The following is a 16,055-nucleotide window of genomic DNA, read 5'->3' as shown; positions in this document are numbered from 1 at the left end:
AAGCAATACCGTCTAATAATACTGCCTAAGGGAAGCATGTATAAAGTGAATAAAATTGGTCCTAGCACAGAACCTTGTGGAACTCCATAATTAACTTTAGTCTGTGAAGAAGATTCCCCATTTACATGAACAAATTGTAATCTATTAGACAAATATGATTCAAACCACCGCAGCGCAGTGCCTTTAATACCTATGGCATGCTCTAATCTCTGTAATAAAATTTTATGGTCAACAGTATCAAAAGCAGCACTGAGGTCTAACAGAACAAGCACAGAGATTAGTCCACTGTCCGAGGCCATAAGAAGATCATTTGTAACCTTCACTAATGCTGTTTCTGTACTATGATGAATTCTAAAACCTGACTGAAACTCTTCAAATAGACCATTCCTCTGCAGATGATCAGTTAGCTGTTTTACAACTACCCTTTCAAGAATTTTTGAGAGAAAAGGAAGGTTGGAGATTGGCCTATAATTAGCTAAGATAGCTGGGTCAAGTGATGGCTTTTTAAGTAATGGTTTAATTACTGCCACCTTAAAAGCCTGTGGTACATAGCCAACTAACAAAGATAGATTGATCATATTTAAGATCGAAGCATTAAATAATGGTAGGGCTTCCTTGAGCAGCCTGGCAGGAATGGGGTCTAATAAACATGTTGATGGTTTGGATGAAGTAACTAATGAAAATAACTCAGACAGAACAATCGGAGAGAAAGAGTCTAACCAAATACAGGCATCACTGAAAGCAGCCAAAGATAACGATACGTCTTTGGGATGGTTATGAGTAATTTTTTCTCTAATAGTTAAACTTTTGTTAGCAAAGAAAGTCATGAAGTCATTACTAGTTAAAGTTAATGGAATACTCAGCTCAATAGAGCTCTGACTCTTTGTCAGCCTGGCTACAGTGCTGAAAAGAAACCTGGGGTTGTTCTTATTTTCTTCAATTAGTGATGAGTAGAAAGATGTCCTAGCTTTACGGAGGGCTTTTTTATAGAGCAACAGACTCTTTTTCCAGGCTAAGTGAAGATCTTCTAAATTAGTGAGACGCCATTTCCTCTCCAACTTACGGGTTATCTGCTTTAAGCTACGAGTTTGTGAGTTATACCACGGAGTCAGGCACTTCTGATTTAAAGCTCTCTTTTTTAGAGGAGCTACAGCATCCAAAGTTGTCTTCAATGAGGATGTAAAACTATTGACGAGATACTCTATCTCACTTACAGAGTTTAGGTAGCTACTCTGCACTGTGTTGGTATATGGCATTAGAGAACATAAAGAAGGAATCAGGAAATAATGTGAACCCAAGTCCACATATGGTCAGTCCAAATCTAATTCCACTGAGCTACCCGCTCTGTGGAATGAAGGCTACTCTGGGTGAAACCTGAGAAGACCTTAGAAATAACAATTCCTGCAAATCACTGAAAATCAGCGATAAGAACTTTTACTCAAACTGTCAGAAATCAAAGGGAGAAAAAAAAAACTAAAATATTGAAAATGGGAGGTGATTATGCTTGATTTTTTTTTATGTGTCATGGAAATTATAAAATATTAATACTGGTTTACAAGTCAGTAACAGGTTCTGGTTTCACTGATACTGACTCACATGGATTCTGCTTCACAGGCAACGACTCCCATTGGTGAAGTGAAACGAGAGATAAATGTGTTTACTCAAACTGAGAAAAAGGCATCGATCTTGAACTCGTAAAAAATCCACTTTAGAGTTGAGAAACAGATTAGTGTGAAAGTACACTGGGTGATCTCAAGTAACTTCAACATCTAAAGCTCAACTCTAACATTATTATGGAATACATTTTGTAAGATCTGATGCTGATGTTTATGTGCGCGAGGACGGTCGTGCCCTTATCGCTCTCTCCTCTGTCACTTCTCACCAATGTCAGTGCCCTGCCTGCCTATGTTCCTGCCATGTGTCCCCCGCCCCGGTGCTTCTGTCACCACGGACCCCTCTGATCCGTGACAAGCCTGTAGGAGGCTTTGTTCATCTGTTTCCCAGCATGCCAGTGTGCATGAGGTGTAGTGTAATAGTGATGGTTGTTGTTGTTGTTGATGATGATGATAGTCTTACCCTTAATGCCCAATGCCAATCTCCTGCAGCCACCTTGGCACTGGAACCCAGGATGTAACCCAAGCCACTGCAGAGGGATAGAGAGAGAGAGTAATAATTAGCACACTGCCACAGCCCTGTGATTTGCTTCTACCCTTGACTGTTCATATCCAGATGCTGCAAGGAAAGATCTGCTTCTTGGTTGAGTGGAAACACCTGAGCCCTTGTTTATTTGTTATGTCCTGAAGCCAGATGTAACAAATATGAAGGCTTGTTTGGAAATTTGTTTCCAGATCTTTTGCATACATTTGCATAGATTTTGAAAGAACTTTGCATGAAGCAAGACCAGCCTACTGCCGATCATGCACACGGCCAAGGTGTACTGGAGTGGCTTCACCAACAGATAATGACAGTGAAGAGGAATTTTGGGTGCTAGTGACTCAACCTCTTGAAAGCAACCACCTATCTTCTCTAAGTCATGCAACTACAGTACCCTCCAAAAGTATTGGGCCGCTTGGTATTTCACATATTAATTTGTTTATGGCAGGGATGGGCAATTAATTTTTACAAGGGGCCACATAGGGAACCTGAATTATGTCCGAGGGCCACACCATCGATAACTTGACTGTCTCCCATTACAAATTTTACAAAAAAATTACCTATTTAATAGCTTTTATAGGTAATTTTTATTAGTGTAATAATATGTAAATATTTAAATATACCTAAATAAACCTGGTTTATGGCATTTCAAATACAAAAAGTAAATCAGGCTTCTCAGTATAAACATTTCTAAAATCATCTTCCTTAAATTCAAACTGAAAGTAAATCTCTACAACTTAATATAAACTAATTTAAAATATAAAAGCCAAGATGATGGGTTGCATAAGTAATGGAACGCTTTGGTATAATACCTGTAAATAATCAGTTTTACTGCCAGTTTTCTTAATACAAGTCAGGGGATGGATACATGAACATTTCCAAGTCACTGAATATGTTTTGAACTTTATTTACATCAGTTATGAAGAAATAAAAACAGTACAACACTCTATGGTAAATCTGTGTGGATTAGACAATTCTCAAAAACTGAGTGACTGTGCAAGAAGAAGAGTGAGGAAAGCCACCAAGACACCCAGACAACCCAGAAGAAGTTCTAAGCCTTTGTGGCTGTAATTGGAGAACTTGTGCATAGTGCATGTTTTGCATTTTGTATCACTAGTTATACAGCTTCAAGATGAAGTGGTATAGAGGAGGATTTTCTTAAAATGAAAACCTGAAAGTTCAGCTACAATTTGCCAGAAAGTACATCTGAGATGTAAGCCTAGATTTGATGTTTTGGTGAAATAAAATTTGTGTATTATGACATCCAAAGAGTTCAAATTTGATCTCATCTGACCAGATTATATTCTCTCTCTAGGCAGTTGAGAGCATTACTTATTGTTTTTTTTAAAACAATTGTGCCTGCTAATTCCAGGTCATTCTGAAGCTCTGCACAAGTGGTCCTTGACTCTTGGACAACTTTTCTGATAATTCTTTTCACTCCTCTCTAAGAAATCGTGTGAGGAGCACCTGGTCATGGGAAGTTTATGGTGAAATCATGTTCTTTCCACTTCCAGATTATGGCTTCAATAGTGCTCACTGGAACATTCAGAAGTTTAGAAATCCTTCTGTGACCAATGCCATCAGTATGTTTTGCAACAATAAGGTTGTGAAGATCTTGAGAGAGCTCTTTGCTTTTACCCATCATGAGATGTTTCTTTTGTGAAATCTTGGTAATGAGACACCTTTTTATATCAGTTGGGACTGAACCAGCTGATATTAATTTGCACTGACAAGGGTCAGGAATGCTTTCTAATTACTGATAGATTTCAGCTGGTATCTTGTGTTTCATGCATTTTTGCACCTCTCATACTTTAGGTGTTCAATACTTTTCCCTGTGTCATTTCACATTATTGCACATAATTTATGGACATCCATGGTTTAATTTCTTTGTATGTGTAGATTACTTGGGTTGTTACCGACATCTGGTGAAAATGCCATGTCAATAGCACCTGTGGAAATACATTTACTGAGAAAAAAAGGTGATGTGTTCAATACTTATTTTACTGCTGTACATCCTATTTAAAATGGTGTTAAAGCTATGTTGAGTCCTTGGCTCCTTGACACAAAATAGTTACGATGGTGTGACTGATCAAATCAGTGGTAATAATTTTACTACCTAGTGTATTTTTGGATGTGTGATTTGTGCCTGAAGAGGCAAAGCAGACTCAAGGCAGAGGTGCAAAGCTGACCATGAGCCCGATCACACTTTAGCACATTGCCTGACCGAGGGCTACATGTTGTGGCAGTGTAATTGAATTCCACTGCTTTTTAATGGGTGTTTTTGTGTCATAGTGAAGAAAAACAAACAGGCAGTGAAATGCTTTGAGGGAAATGTTGCTACATCAGATCAGATGTAATAAAAGGACCTCTATACTGTGCTATGATTGCACTGTTAGATACGGCTGGCTTTAAATATTAGTTTGAAACTAATATTTAAACTAACAAAACTAAAATTGGTTGCATAATTTAGATTAAGGACAAACTATATTATTTTGTAAGTTGGATAGACCAATGGATAGACAAATGGTCAGTGTCTTCAACAAAATGACTTTTATATGTCAAACAAACTTGCTGATTTTGCAGATATTTGAGCCTGTTTGTCTCCACATACAATTTTCATTTAACCAGTAGTTTGTAGCTAATTGGACATCATAAAAGGTTCTGATCAGTAACATCAAAAAAAAGGTGACGTGGAATGTTTGCTTGCCTCTACTGGTGGTTGGCTCTCACTGCGGTATTGTATCACTTCCTGTTCCGGAGCACAGCGGTGTTTTTCTGTATCTGTTAGCTGTTTAATCTGCGCAGTTAGATTGATCTAGTTATCTAGATTACGATTTGTTTCCCAGTGTAATCTTTACGTGCCTTAACTAAAGCACTCCTTCTGCTGAATCACCTCTAAATTATTTATACATTATTCACTTTACGTGTTTTTAGGAATCCGCTAGCTTAGCGCAGCTACTAGCTCTTAGCCGATTTAGCATGGTGGCTTCTCCTGTCTCTCCCGCACTTTTCTGCTCTGGGTGTGAAATGTTTAATTATTCCTCGGCCTCCTTTAGCAGTAACGGTACTTGTAATAAGTGTAGCTTATTCGTAGCTTTGGAGGCCAGGCTGGGCGAATTGGAGACTCGGCTCCGCACCGTGGAAAATTCTACAGCTAGCCAGGCCCCTGTAGTCGGTGCGGACCAAGGTAGCTTAGCCGCCGTTAGTTACCCCCTGGCAGATCCCGAGCAGCCGGGAAAGCAGGCCGACTGGGTGACTGTGAGGAGGAAGCGTAGCCCTAAACAGAAGCCCCGTGTACACCGCCAACCCGTTCACATCTCTAACCGTTTTTCCCCACTCGACGACACACCCGCCGAGGATCAAACTCTGGTTATTGGCGACTCTGTTTTGCGAAATGTGAAGTTAGCGACACCAGCAACCATAGTCAATTGTCTTCCGGGGGCCAGAGCAGGCGACATTGAAGGAAATTTGAAACTGCTGGCTAAGGCTAAGCGTAAATTTGGTAAGATTGTAATTCACGTCGGCAGTAATGACACCCGGTTACGCCAATCGGAGGTCACTAAAATTAACATTAAATCGGTGTGTAACTTTGCAAAAACAATGTCGGACTCTGTAGTTTTCTCTGGGCCCCTCCCCAATCGGACCGGGAGTGACATGTTTAGCCGCATGTTCTCCTTGAATTGCTGGCTGTCTGAGTGGTGTCCAAAAAATGAGGTGGGCTTCATAGATAATTGGCAAAGCTTCTGGGGAAAACCTGGTCTTGTTAGGAGAGACGGCATCCATCCCACTTTGGATGGAGCAGCTCTCATTTCTAGAAATCTGGCCAATTTTCTTAAATCCTCCAAACCGTGACTATCCAGGGTTGGGACCAGGAAGCAGAGTTGTAGTCTTACACACCTCTCTGCAGCTTCTCTCCCCCTGCCATCCCCTCATTACCCCATCCCTGTAGAGATGGTGCCTGCTCCCAGACTACCAATAACCAGCAAAAATCTATTTAAGCATAAAAATTCAAAAAGAAAAAATAATATAGCACCTTCAACTGCACCACAGACTAAAACAGTTAAATGTGGTCTATTAAACATTACGTCTCTCTCTTCTAAGTCCCTGTTGGTAAATGATATAATAATTGATCAACATATTGATTTATTCTGCCTTACAGAAACCTGGTTACAGCAGGATGAATATGTTAGTTTAAATGAGTCAACACCCCCGAGTCACACTAACTGTCAGAATGCTCGTAGCACGGGCCGGGGTGGAGGATTAGCAGCAATCTTCCATTCCAGCTTATTAATTAATCAAAAACCCAGACAGAGCTTTAATTCATTTGAAAGCTTGACTCTTAGTCTTGTCCATCCAAATTGGAAGTCCCAAAAACCAGTTTTATTTGTTATTATCTATCGTCCACCTGGTCGTTACTGTGAGTTTCTCTGTGAATTTTCAGACCTTTTGTCTGACTTAGTGCTTAGCTCAGATAAGATAATTATAGTGGGCGATTTTAACATCCACACAGATGCTGAGAATGACAGCCTCAACACTGCATTTAATCTATTATTAGACTCTATTGGCTTTGCTCAAAAAGTAAATGAGTCCACCCACCACTTTAATCATATCTTAGATCTTGTTCTGACTTATGGTATGGAAATTAAAGACTTAACAGTATTCCCTGAAAACTCCCTTCTGTCTGATCATTTCTTAACATTTACATTTACTCTGATGGACTACCCAGCAGTGGGGAATAAGTTTCATTACACTAGAAGTCTTTCAGAAAGCGCTGTAACTAGGTTTAAGGATATGATTCCTTCTTTATGTTCTCTAATGCCATATACCAACACAGTGCAGAGTAGCTACCTAAACTCTGTAAGTGAGATAGAGTATCTTGTCAATAGTTTTACATCCTCATTGAAGACAACTTTGGATGCTGTAGCTCCTCTAAAAAAGAGAGCTTTAAATCAGAAGTGCCTGACTCCGTGGTATAACTCACAAACTCGTAGCTTAAAGCAGATAACCCGTAAGTTGGAGAGGAAATGGCGTCTCACTAATTTAGAAGATCTTCACTTAGCCTGGAAAAAGAGTCTGTTGCTCTATAAAAAAGCCCTCCGTAAAGCTAGGACATCTTTCTACTCATCACTAATTGAAGAAAATAAGAACAACCCCAGGTTTCTTTTCAGCACTGTAGCCAGGCTGACAAAGAGTCAGAGCTCTATTGAGCTGAGTATTCCATTAACTTTAACTAGTAATGACTTCATGACTTTCTTTGCTAACAAAATTTTAACTATTAGAGCAAAAATTACTCATAACCATCCCAAAGACGTATCATTATCTTTGGCTGCTTTCAGTGATGCCGGTATTTGGTTAGACTCTTTCTCTCCGATTGTTCTGTCTGAGTTATTTTCATTAGTTACTTCATCCAAACCATCAACATGTTTATTAGACCCCATTCCTACCAGGCTGCTCAAGGAAGCCCTACCATTATTTAATGCTTCGATCTTAAATATGATCAATCTATCTTTGTTAGTTGGCTATGTACCACAGGCTTTTAAGGTGGCAGTAATTAAACCATTACTTAAAAAGCCATCACTTGACCCAGCTATCTTAGCTAATTATAGGCCAATCTCCAACCTTCCTTTTCTCTCAAAAATTCTTGAAAGGGTAGTTGTAAAACAGCTAACTGATCATGTGCAGAGGAATGGTCTATTTGAAGAGTTTCAGTCAGGTTTTAGAATTCATCATAGTACAGAAACAGCATTAGTGAAGGTTACAAATGATCTTCTTATGGCCTCGGACAGTGGACTCATCTCTGTGCTTGTTCTGTTAGACCTCAGTGCTGCTTTTGATACTGTTGACCATAAAATTTTATTACAGAGATTAGAGCATGCCATAGGTATTAAAGGCACTGCGCTGCGGTGGTTTGAATCATATTTGTCTAATAGATTACAATTTGTTCATGTAAATGGGGAATCTTCACAGACTAAAGTTAATTATGGAGTTCCACAAGGTTCTGTGCTAGGACCAATTTTATTCACTTTATACATGCTTCCCTTAGGCAGTATTATTAGACGGTATTGCTTAAATTTTCATTGTTACGCAGATGATACCCAGCTTTATCTATCCATGAAGCCAGAGGACACACACCAATTAGCTAAACTGCAGGATTGTCTTACAGACATAAAGACATGGATGACCTCTAATTTCCTGCTTTTAAACTCAGATAAAACTGAAGTTATTGTACTTGGCCCCACAAATCTTAGAAACATGGTGTCTAACCAGATCCTTACTCTGGATGGCATTACCCTGACCTCTAGTAATACTGTGAGAAATCTTGGAGTCATTTTTGATCAGGATATGTCATTCAAAGCGCATATTAAACAAATATGTAGGGCTGCTTTTTTGCATTTACGCAATATCTCTAAAATCAGAAAGGTCTTGTCTCAGAGTGATGCTGAAAAACTAATTCCTGCATTTATTTCCTCTAGGCTGGACTATTGTAATTCATTATTATCAGGTTGTCCTAAAAGTTCCCTAAAAAGCCTTCAGTTAATTCAAAATGCTGCAGCTAGAGTACTGACGGGGACTAGAAGGAGAGAGCATATCTCACCCATATTGGCCTCTCTTCATTGGCTTCCTGTTAATTCTAGAATAGAATTTAAAATTCTTCTTCTTACTTATAAGGTTTTGAATAATCAGGTCCCATCTTATCTTAGGGACCTCGTAGTACCATATCACCCCAATAGAGCGCTTCGCTCTCAGACTGCAGGCTTACTTTCAGGCTCCTCTCCTGTGGAACCAGCTCCCAATTCAGATCAGGGAGACAGACACCCTCTCTACTTTTAAGATTAGGCTTAAAACTTTCCTTTTTGCTAAAGCTTATAGTTAGGGCTGGATCAGGTGACCCTGAACCATCCCTTAGTTATGCTGCTATAGATGTAGACTGCTGGGGGGTTCCCATGATGCACTGTGTTTCTTTCTCTTTTTGCTCTGTATGCACCACTCTGCATTTAATCATTACTGATTGATCTCTGCTCCCCTCCACAGCATGTCTTTTTCCTGGTTCTCTCCCTCAGCCCCAACCAGTCCCAGCAGAAGACTGCCCCTCCCTGAGCCTGGTTCTGCTGGAGGTTTCTTCCTGTTAAAAGGGAGTTTTTCCTTCCCACTGTAGCCAAGTGCTTGCTCACAGGGGGTCGTTTTGACCGTTGGGGTTTTACATAATTATTGTATGGCCTTGCCTTACAATATAAAGCGCCTTGGGGCAACTGTTTGTTGTGATTTGGCGCTATATAAAGAAATTGATTGATTGATCAAAAGGCTAAAGAGGTGAAATATGTCAGTTTTATTTACGTACTAAAGGAAAGGGGGGAAACAGGCTATAATTGTGCATCCAAGTAGCTGATTAGTCCTCCAAAAATAACACTGCAGTATAACGGGCTCAGACAGCATATAATATTTCCAGACAGTGACTAACAGCTAATCTTATCAGAGTCCACCAGGGAGTGTTTGGAAAATTCACCACCAACAATGAAACTAGAGCATGAAAATTAAAGTCGCTTCAAACACCGGCGGCGCAAACAACCTGGCCGGCGAGACCAAATTCAAAGGTTAAAAAAACCTGCGCGGGGGAATCAGTTTCCGGTCAACACTGTCTAATTCCTGAGGTCATTTCCTGGAAACAGTCAGAACGACGTCTGTGAAGACAAATGGGAGAGACTGAAGAATGCTTGAGTGCATTTTACTCAGGGCTACGTTTTCCCCGTCTATTGTCTATTGTTGACTGTGAGCCAAACAAAACCATCCAAAAGGACGTTTTGTCTTTTCTTGACCCCAATTTCTTGAGCTGTCTGCAATCCAGGGCTTCAAAGCAGATTATTTTTTCCCCTCAATCAGTTTGTTTTGAGCAGAATCTGTTTTAACACTAGTGGGTTTTTGGTTCCATTGTAAAATGATCACTCCCAACCTGGTTAGAACCAAAAAGATACCTGTTAATACCACAGCCATGTGAGGCTGTGTGACAAAAATATGCATCTTTTGGATGAACGCCTGTTGATATCGGCTGAATTTGACTCTCCTCTGTGTTTGGTCATTACCAATAATGTAAATAAGTAAAAAAAAGAAAAAAAAGAAAGAAATTAAAATACACATAAATTAAAAACAGCAGAAACATAGAACTAGATAAAAGCCAGTCTATACAAATGGGTCTTGAGCTTTACTTTAAATGTTTTGACAGAGTCCACAGAGTGTCAGTCCAAAGGCAGTGCATTCAACAATTTAGGTGCCACAACCTCAAATGCACAGTCTCCCCTAGTCTTCAGCTGTGACCTAGGCACAACCAACAGGCCTCGGTCCGAAGACCTCAGAGACCTGCTTTTAACATACAGATATAAAAGTTCAGTGAAGTAAGGTGGCATGTGACCCTGCACCACAATTTTACATTGCAGTCTGAAATGGATGGGGAGCCAATGCAAGGTGGACAAAATCAGTGTTACATGGGACCTCTTTGGTGACCCTGTAAGAAGCCTTGCAGCCACATTCTGGACCATTTGTAAGTGTTCCTTTCTCTAACTCATATCTGGACACAATGCTGCTCAGACAGGCAACACTGCGCAAATGAAAGAAACAGGACTGTACCAGGTGGGTAACATATGCGTGAAAGTTGAGAGAATGATCAAACGTAACACCCAAGTTTGTAACTGCTGAGTGAGCAAAAGGGGCCAGCGAGCCAAGGTTCCCAACCACAGAGGGAACAAAGTCATCAGGGGCACAAACAAGGACCTCAGGTTTTGCTGTATTAAGGGACAATTAGCCATCATCCAGCCCCCAATAACCTCAACATAGTTCTGAAGAACAGATACAGTTGTATGTAAAACTTTGGGCACCCCTGATGATTTCCATGATTTTCCTTTATAAATCATTGGTTGATTAGATAAGCAATTTCAGTTAAATATATCATATAGCAGACAAACAGTGATATTTGAGAAGAGAAATGAAGTTAATAGGATTTACAGAAAGTGTGCAATAATTATTTAAACAAAATTAGGCAGGTGCATAAATTTAAATCAATATTTAGTAGATCCTCCTTTTGCAGAAATAACAGCCTCTAAATGCTTCCTATAGCTTCCAGTGAGAGTTTGGATTCTGTTTGAAGGTATTTTGGACCATTCTTCTTTACAAAATATCTTAGGTTTGTTGGTTTACAAGCATGGACAGCCCGCTTAAAATCACACCACAGATTTTCAATAATATTCAGGTCTGGGGACTGAGATGACCATTCCAGAACATGTAGTTGTTCCTCTGCATGAATGCCTTAGTACATTTTGAACAGTGTTTAGGATCCTTGTCTTGTTGAAAGATCCAGCCCCCGCGCAACTTCAACTTTGTCACTTAACCATGAACATTGTTTTCAAGAATCTGCTGATATTGACTGGAATCCATGTGACCCTCAACTTTAACAAGATTCCCAGTACCTGCACTGGCCACACAGCCCCACAGCGTGATGGAACCACCTCCAAAGGTAGCAAGTGTTTTTCTTGGAATGCTGTGTTCTTTTTCAGTCATGCATACCACCCCTTGTGATGTCCAAATAACTCAATTTTACTTTCATCAGTCCACAGCACCTTATTCCAAAATGAAGCTGGCTTGTCCAAATGTGCTTCAGCATACATCAAGGGACTCTGTTTGTGGCATGTATGTAGAAAAGGCTTCCTCTGCATTACAGCATCATACAGCATCTCTTTGTGCAAAGTGCACTGTATAATTGAACAATGCACAGAGATACTATCTGCAGCAAGATCATGTTGCTATGACTGTTCTCACCATCTTTTGCTTCACCTTATCTGAGATTTTTCTTGGCCTGCCACTTCGGGCGTTAACTAGTACTGTGCCCGTGGTCTTCCATTTCCTCACTATGTTCCTCACAGTGGAAACTGACAGCTGAAATCTCTGCGATAGCTTTTTGTATCCTTTCCTTGAACCATGATGTTGAACCATCTTTGCTTTCAGGTCATTTGAGAGTTGTTTAGAGGCTCCCATGTTGCCACTCATTAGAAGAGATGCAAAGAGGGGAAACATTTGCAAATGGCCACCTTAAATACCCTTTCCAATTATTGGATTCACCTGTGTAAGGGGGTCAAGGGTCAGTGAGCTTACCAAACCAATTTTTTGGTCCAATAATTAGTGCTAAATGTATCCAAATCAATAAAATGACAAGGGTGCCCAAATGTATGCACCTGTCCAATTTTGTTTTAGTAATTATTGCACACTTTCTGTAAATACTAGAAACTTCATTTCACTTCTCAAATATCAGTGTGCTCGTCTGCTATATGATATATATAACTGACATTTCTGATCCAGACAACCAATGAGTTATAAAGGAAAATCATGAAAATTATCAGGGGTACCCAAACTGTTGCATACAACTGTACCCTTGTAAGCTTTTGAGAAGTAAGTGAAATATACAACCGGATGTCATCCACGTAACAGTGGTATGAGACATCCTTAAAAGAAAAGACATGACTAAGTGGGAGTAAATATAGAGAAAATAAAGTAGGCCCCAGAACAGAGCCTTGAGGCACACCACAGAAATTTCTCAGTAGCAAGTAGTGAAACTCCTGTTGGAAAGGTAAGATAAAAACCAGTCCAGGACAGGCCCAGAGATGTCCACCTAAGTCCCTAGTCTCTTGTTTAAAACACCATGATTGATTGTGTCAAAAGCTGCAGAGACATTGAAACAAACAAGTACAGAATATTCACCTGCATCTCTACACATTAAAATATCATTTGATTTGAAACTCTGAGAAGGACAGTTTCCATAGAGTGCAAGTGACGGAACCCAGATTTGTATGTATCACGGATGTTATGTTCAGCAAAAACCTCATTAAGCTGTTTGGCCACCACTTCTTCTAAAACTTTGGAAATAAAAGAACTTTGAAATAGGTCTAGCATTTTGGACGAGCGAAGGGTCAGCATGAGGCTTTTTAAGAGATGGTGGATAGCTGCCTCTTTGAAACACTGAGGGACACAGACAGAAAACAGTGATCTGTTTATTATCAATAAAACAGCCAGGCCAATAGAATGGATGACCTTTTTTTTGAGGTGGGGACGATATCAAGTGAGCAGGAGGGAAGTTTCATCCTGTCAACCAGAATGGTGAACTCCTTCAGTGATACAGGTGTAAAACTATCCAGAACTGATGGCTGGGTAAGATATGGGACAGGAGAAGAAAGGGAGGGGTTGATGTTTGCCCTGATATCATAAATTTTACTGATAAAAAAGAACAAAACAATTGTCAGAGTCTTCATTTGACTGAATGATTGCAGCAGAAGATGCAGCTGTAACAATGTCTCTGATTGTATCAAACAAAATTTTTGGATTCCATCAGCTGCTTGAAAATGAAAGGGCCAATTACGAAGAAAAGAGAATGGTGCCAAACTCTAATGCTTCCAACAATTTTGCACATGTACATTGTTGCATAGAGGTACGTTGCATTATGGGTAATGACAAAACACCACATAGTGACTTTTAGAACAGCCAATAGTGACTTTCCTTACTGAGGAGTTGGCAAAAGTGGCGGGGGGTGACCTCCACCACTGTCGCCACTACTCACTAAGGAAAGTTGCTATTGGCTGTCCTAAAAGTCACTAGAAGTCGCTCAATGATGTCATCGCCTAATTTGCATAATTAGCCATGTGCATGTAACTGTTATTGACGCTGTAAGAAAGACGAATAATACCATGGGAGGGACAAAAAGTGAGTAAAAAACCACCCTAAATATGTTTAAAACTACAAATGGACTTTCTTCTGTTGATTCTTCGTCTTGGAACCGACAAAAGTGACCCAAAAGAAGCACTCTAGTGGAGTTACTTGGGGTTTGTATTTTTGTTTTTTTTTTTGTTTTAATTTTTCTAACTTTAGTTTTCTTAACAGATGTATTTAATGCAGTGCATTTATTTTTGACAAAAAAAAAAAAAAAATTCTGCCCGGAATTGACGTGGCACACAGACAGTTGGGACATTTATTTATTATTTTGCTGCTCTGTTTTAATTTTGCGTGTCAGTGATAAAACACAGCACTTGGACTAAAAAAAATGGTTTGTGAATAGAATTTTAAGTGGCGAATAAAAACATGCACAGTTGCAAAGATGGAGGCGGAGCCAGCCTGTCTTGCATCTGTGTGAGCCAATCAGAAGCACTCATGAAGGAGCTCTCAGCCAATGAAATGGTATAACTTGATGCTGGTTGTCTGCCTCCTTTTCCATGCACACCATAGAGTTAGCTAGAAAAGGCCTTTCTATAATATAACTCCATGGTGCGAGCGGAGGAGGAGGCTGGTCTCCTGGGAGTGCTTTGGGATGGGGGAGAAATTATTGAGGAGGAAAATACTCAGGAGAAATACACATCAGAGTCTCCAAACATCTCCAAAACCACCAGGAAAAGTCACAAGCTATTCGTTTTTTGAAAAAAAAAAAGTCGCTAGAGGAGTCTGAATAGGGCAGCGCAGTCTCGTATGAACCCCTACGTGATATCGCAGGATTTGACCACATCTGGGGACAGCCGTCACGAACATGGCAGAGAATCCCCGGGCGGAGTGTGGGAGTTTCAGCACAAACCATTCAGCTCGGCTCGGTAAACTTAAACGCATACTTGCTGTCACCTAGCAGACCTGCCGGTTTAAGATATGCTGGTTTAAAATGGTTTCCACTGAAACCCTCATCCTCCAAATGGTTTGTGCTGACACTCCCACACTCCGCCCGTGGATTAGTCTCTTCCCACAAACAGCATAAATTCTAATGGGAAAATGATGTACTGTTTTGTTTTCTGCTGCAATCACCAAGGCAGTCGCAAAAAGTACAGGTTTTTTCGGTTCTCAGTGGAGAAGGGAAGACAAAGCGAGTGGGAGATGTGTCGGTAAGTGTTAGCCTACACAGCTAACCAGAGTAGCTGGATTCTCTTGCCTGTAAAACCATCTCGACACATTTGAGCTCCGGGTCATAAACTGCAACACATGTCCACGTTCCATCGTATCGTCACTTTTTCTTTGTATTTTCACTTTGCTTGGGTGTAATTTGCCCAAAAACCCAGAGAAAGTGCCATGTTTCTGTCCCTGGAAGTAGAGGAATTACATCATGTGCGTCATATTTTACACCTTTAGCGTCCGCCCTCAAACAAGACTGTGCTGCCCAATAGTTGCTAAATTTAGCGACAAAGTCAGTAAGTTGGCAACGCTGATCTCCACACCAAGTTATTGCAAGAAGAACATATTTAAATTTGTAATAAAAGACAAAAAAAACATTAACTGGTTACTACTGTACATTCCTAATAGTTTTCAAAAGTGGCTCAAAAAAAAAAAAAAAAAGCTAATCATACATAGGCTATCAGCCTTGCTGGCATCTTTTAGTCAAAAAAAAATTGTAGGTATTCTTTAATTTTTTTACTTTAAACATGAATGTTGGCATTGTAGATCATGTCTGGGATTTTTCATGCAGGCACATGTAAAGTACACATTTTGTTTTCATGTGAATTATAAGGAGTTGTTGTTAATTCTTGTTACTAATTGTACAGTCCTGTGGCCACTAAAGATAATGTTACTGATTTATAGTTGCTACTTCACATATAATAATATATAAGTCGCACCTGTCAAAAAAATGCCCCTCGAAGAGCAAAAAAACATATATAAGTCGCACCGGAGTATAAGTCACAGGGTGTCCCAAACTAGCAAAAAAAAAAAAAAAAAGTGATTTGTGGTGTTTTGTGAACCCACCTATGTAAGGCACATCTGAGTGTTGTACTCCTTAAATACACCACTTGACAGCGCTGGACTTTAGGTGTGATTTTTGATGATAAGGCACAAATGTTTTCCGGTAACTGTTGATATCAATGCAACAGGTCTTTGTCCAACCAGACCTTATTTTAAGA

General features: G+C 39.9%; 1 protein-coding gene across 3 annotated transcripts in view; it reads right to left on the bottom strand.

Moving 5' to 3' along the window:
• The window catches only part of spns2 (spinster homolog 2 (Drosophila)), a 214,829-nt gene that overhangs the window by 56,802 nt on the left and 141,972 nt on the right, over nucleotides 1-16,055 (bottom strand). For all 3 annotated transcript variants that reach the window (XM_034178994.1, XM_034178993.1, XM_034178995.1), the window contains one exon: nucleotides 2,077-2,143. In XM_034178994.1, coding sequence (XP_034034885.1) covers nucleotides 2,077-2,143 — 67 coding nt within the window. The remainder of the gene's footprint in view (nucleotides 1-2,076; nucleotides 2,144-16,055) is intronic.

This window comes from Thalassophryne amazonica, chromosome 9 (assembly GCF_902500255.1).
Source record: "Thalassophryne amazonica chromosome 9, fThaAma1.1, whole genome shotgun sequence".
NCBI lineage: Eukaryota > Metazoa > Chordata > Actinopteri > Batrachoidiformes > Batrachoididae > Thalassophryne > Thalassophryne amazonica.
This window is presented reverse-complemented; position numbering and strand designations above follow the sequence as displayed.